Here is a 5366-nt window from a genome sequence, read left to right as displayed (position 1 = left end):
TAAATCGCTTTCTCCGGGAATTGAAACCTGGACCTGCTGGTGTAGAAGCATTAGTGAACCCTTAATCAAACCATTGGACTAAGGGGGCTTCCACTAGTTAAATTAATTTATGCTACTTTATGGAAAACAAAAATCAGTAGGGGGCACGTGACCTCATTCCGTTGTGAGTACGTCCACCCCTGATTGGTTGTCGATATAAATTTATAAAAAAATATAATTCGATCAATATAAATATAAAAGTCTATTGGATGACAATGTATATGTCAATATTTGTAGCCCCACTATTTTTTTGTCAACCCATTTCATTATAAAAGCCCAAATGGCATGTTTACAAGAGTGGGGCTATAAACATAGAGGTCCGGTAACAAAATTAACATGATTACAATTTTAATTCTATAAACCGACACATTTGGGTACACGTGTTTGATTCTAAGCATCTCAGTAACACGTATGAGGCACGCGGCTTTCATGTGTAAGTTGCCATCTCCAGCGCCGCTTCACCAGAGCTCCGCCACTGATCCGCCGCTCAGATGCTTCTCCGTCAGTGTCGATCCGTACTCAGCTTGGTACCTCGTCAAATCCCAAGCTCGATTTTGCTTTGCTCTTTGTGCGCCTCTGTTCCCAAGTAGATCCTTTCTCTTTGTTGGATGTGAAACCCTCCTAATAACTTCAATCGATTCAAAACCGCCATTGCCAAAACACCTGCCAACTAGCAAGCTTTGACTCTTCTTAGGTCGGATCAAAGCCGCTAACAAGCAAAACTCGAATCTGTATCTCCTAAGAACACTTTGCCGGAAATATGTACTGCAAAGATTGATATCGTCGGAGGATAGAGATTGAGCATAACCAACAACTAGGAAGAAACTCCTAAGAAAGCAGCCGGAATATAACAAGAAGGAGAGAGCTGAAGCTTTGATTAATCAACTAAACTCGGAGAGAAAAGGGACCAGAGTTGCGTGGGTTCCCAAAGGACCCGAGTTCGAATCCGCACCACACCAAATTTCCACGCGCGTGGCCACCGGGGCTTTCACATTCTTTCTCCAGAGAATGGTTTACCATTTTTTTTTAAACTCCGAGATACAAGAAATGTCTTGAAGAAATTGTTCCGGTGTAGTTGTTATATATACACAACAAAACTCGCCTTGCGAAATTAAGATCCGATTTAGCCGAAAGAGAATCCGCTAAAAGGGAAAGTGGAGTCAGACTAGCCGAAACACAAGATCAAAACAAAAAAACAAAAGAATTTTTATTCCTTCCTCTTCGTCCCTGTGAAGGATATAGAGAGAGATAACAGGGAAGCGAAGGGAATTGTGGTAGTAGCCCCAGTACTTTACTCGGTAATCAATGTATACCATTCATTTAAAAAAAAAATCAAAATTAAGGCTGAGAGTGTTACACCACAGCCATATACTGCCATACATCTGATCACTGACGCAAATACAAATCGACGGACCAAATTTACTGTGAGAAAATATTATGTTTATATAAGAAAGAACAAATATTATATCATTGAACTCCAGTAAACCACGGCACTGCGATTCTTGATTATTATATTAGGCCATCCCCAGTGGCTCTTTTTTGTAAGAGTTTCTTGTGCTAAAAATAATACTCAAAAGTATGAGAGAAACATTGGAAAAGTGGAGAAACGATTCAGAGAGAAGAAACGTTTGACCCTCTTGAAGAAACCTATTCTACACATGTAACTCCATCAAATTTTAACATTTTTAGTTTTAATTATAAAATTGTTTAATGTTAAAGTATTATTAAACTTATTGTTGAGAGACTCAATTTAAGAAACCATTACTAATGATGCTCTTACACCCTAATCGTATTGATACTGTACTATATATATCATATGAATAAAATTTTGTTTTATAAATAAGTAAAAAACTGGAAATTCGGCTTTTTATTTTGTATGCATGATAAATTAATGAATTTCAAATGTGATGGAAAAAAAATTGTTCATTTTGAAAAAAAGCTTATATTTTATTTTCTTCTATTCTTTTGAAAATACAAGTTATTTATTGTTCTCCGTAATAGTAGTATATAAGTCAGGAGTGGTTTAAATTTCTAAGCAATTCTAAAGGAGAAAATGTTGACCCAAACAGAAGATAGGAAAAAATACTCCCTCCGTTTCATTTTACTTTCGACACACAGATTAATAAAACATTTAAGTTTATCTATTTACTAGATAAAAATATCATTACCAATACACCTAACCAGATTTCAACCAATAGAAAAATAGATTAGAATAAAAAGTCAATAAATTTTGCATTGAAATCATAAAACGACACTAATTTTGAAACGAAAATTTTGCTCTAAAACGATATCTAATTCGAAACGGAGGGAGTAAATATCAACAACAGATAGATTCATTGAACCTGGACAAGCTAAAGCTACCACACAAGATGCTTATTAAAGGACATCGTCTAACCCTAACACTCTAACTTCAAAAAAGAAGAAAACCAAACCACAATAATAAATCCTTTGTACGTAGAGACTGCAACTTATTTAATTAATTGCGAAAGGAGGTTACGTGATGGTGGAGGCGGAAGAGATGGAGGAGTTACGGAGGAGGAGCAGAGAGCTCGAGAGAGAAGTAGAGGAGATGAAGACGGCTATGTTGGAGTTGTGGCGGCGGACAGTGGTGGCAGAAGAGGCCGAGGAGAGACTCTGCTCGCAGCTAGCGGAGCTGGAGGTCGAGTCTCTAGATCAGGCTCGTGACTATCACGATCGTGTGGTCTTCCTCATGGATCAAATCTCACGTCTCTCTTCTTTGTCCGTCGTTTCCTAGTAGATTTTACTATAGTTACTTGTATATTGTTGTGGATGTGTGTACAGATCCGTTAAGGATTATATGTTTACGAAACGATCTATATGGGCAAATCTTGTGTTTTCAATATAAAACCCGGCCACCGGAGAATTAACATTTTGGCATCACCAAGGACAGAGAATCCACATGTGGCAACACGTGACTAGCCTGACTAATTATGTGGAGCCAGAATACCCATGTATGATTCATAAAAATAATAATGATTAACTATTTATGTTAATTCATGCTGGGTTTTCGTAGAATGGTCGGACTTTGGGAGCACAATTCTTATGGACTTGTCTTGTGAAACAATGAGTAACTAGATTTTGTTCCGCGCTTTGAGTTTTCTTCCGACAATAACAATATAAATTAATGTTATTGTTTTGATGTACACTATCAAATTACAAAATTGTATTTTATCAAAGAAGAAATTGATTTGTTGTTTAAAATTATATAATTCATCAATTAGTTTATTTGAAATTTTTATGTACACTTTTCTTTTACAACATCATCTTTATATAAGATTTATTTAGCATAGATTTATAGGGTTGTTAATTTTTTTTATCAGTGTTTTTGTATATGACACAGACCCTTGGTCAAACAGGTAAATTTGGTGATCTATGCATAATCCGGTTCGGGTTTAGTTAAAACATGAGAAGTAAAAATCTGATAATATTTGATAAAAACTCAAAAGCCCATTATTAATCCGCTATCCGATAATGGTTAGTCTGATAAAAACTTATATAAATCTGATGATATATTTTTAGAAAAATATACTTTCTAATAGTATATAAATTTGAATAAACTATTTGATTTATGATTTTGTAATCTATACTATTAAAAGAGAATCATTCTAAAAATTAAAAAAAAAATTGTGTGACCTAAAATATTCTAATCCTAATTCTAATAACTTTATATTCTATAAACTTATAAATATATATTTACACACATATATATATATATATATTTAATGTTTTATGGGTGTATATAAGGTATATGAGTTTATGACATGAGGTTAGAATTGTTAAAATACTTTCATTCAATAATGAATAGAATTGTGTGTGACCTGATACAGTTATAGAAAATAACCAAGTCGATGGTTTGACGGTTACAGATCAGGCGTGTCACTCCGTCGTCGATGGGTGATCAAGGTTGTGATGGCTCGTCATCTCTTTTGCTATGGACTGGCCTCAGTTAGAGGTCAGCCGTCGAGGTTCTCTCTTCGCTTTGTCTCTTTCATGTCTTTTTCTTTGTGAGTCTTCCAACGGTTTCACTCAGACAACGCTAGTCTTCATTGATTTGTTCTGTCCGGGTTGTGCTCTTCTCTGTTTTATCGTCTCTGCCTCCTTTAGCTTTCGTTTTTGAGGAATATTGTTCGGTGGTTGGGTTGGTGATGTTCTGTTTCCGGTTTTTTCATTTTTCTAGCTATTCTATGTCAACCAAGTTATATTAATTTTGTAAAATTTGGACCAGAAAAAAAAATTTGTAAGGTTTCTTGGAGTTGTACTACATCCTGATCAGTGTTTAGGTTATCATACTGATTGCTTCTAGTCGTGCCGGGGTTCGATGAATTGCACTTTGTTCGCTGGACAACGAGTCGAGGTTGACATGAAATCATGTTGTTATTGAGATTTTGTGCAGTGTTTCTCATGATCACTGTGTTCAATTATATATTGCTTGGCATAACTCCTAATAGTTGCAATGTTTTTTGGATGAGGAAGCTACAACCTGAAGTAAAGCTACCATGAGGTTTGATTTGAATTAACCAAAACTCTGGTTTGTTTCTTCTCCTGAGATGGTCAGTTGTTCAGTTGTTCTGTTGCTCTTTTGACCAATTGTTATATCACCTATTGGTGAGTTCAGGAAGGATCTAAATATCTAATGCTCGCTCCTTCTCATGAAAGTGATCTTTTATTTTGTATATAACTTTAGATGGTGACTAAAACAATGAAAAGGAACATTAAACTCCTTAACATTCCTTAAAACTTTTATCATTCATGAGGAATAATTTTTCTTTCTATTTTTTCGCGTTCCTTTTATTGTACAAAATTATAGAAAAAAATTGTTCTTCATTAATTTTGATAAGAAATTATCATTCCTCATTATTCCTATGATGTTTTTCATTACAAATTTACAAGTATAGCTCATTGTGTTTCTCTATCATTCGACAATGGTTCCTAGAACATTGTATTATTAGATTTTTGCGTTAGTAAGCGTTAAAAAATAAAAACAAAAACAAATAGAACTATCACTTACGTTCTTTGTTTGGTTAGAAGATGAATCAAATGTAGCATATTAATCAAAATATGATGTGCGTATGTGACAAAAAGAGAAATTGTGTGAAAAACATTAGAAAAAATAGAATATCCTTATATTAATTCTTCCATGGATCCAATATCATGAATTTCTAAGGGATCAGAGCAAACGACATATAATTTTAACTGGAATGGATCAATTGGTGTAACGTGTATTATGGGGGATATATATTAGGGGTGTGCCGGGGTTACGCGACGGTTTTGCTAACATTGATATGGTTTGACTATGGTTTTATAAT

General features: G+C 34.7%; 1 protein-coding gene across 1 annotated transcript; it reads left to right on the top strand.

Annotated features, from left to right (window-relative positions):
• Positions 1–2518: 2518 nt before the first annotated feature.
• Positions 2519–2929, top strand: LOC106417836 (protein RESPONSE TO LOW SULFUR 3-like; the record flags this gene model as incomplete). Its single annotated transcript, XM_013858573.3, has 1 exon — positions 2519–2929. A coding segment is annotated over one exon (276 nt), but the record flags the coding sequence as incomplete, so codon positions are not given.
• Positions 2930–5366: the final 2437 nt, after the last annotated feature.

Source organism: Brassica napus, chromosome C8 (genome assembly GCF_020379485.1).
Source record: "Brassica napus cultivar Da-Ae chromosome C8, Da-Ae, whole genome shotgun sequence".
Lineage (NCBI taxonomy): Eukaryota > Viridiplantae > Streptophyta > Magnoliopsida > Brassicales > Brassicaceae > Brassica > Brassica napus.
This window is presented reverse-complemented; position numbering and strand designations above follow the sequence as displayed.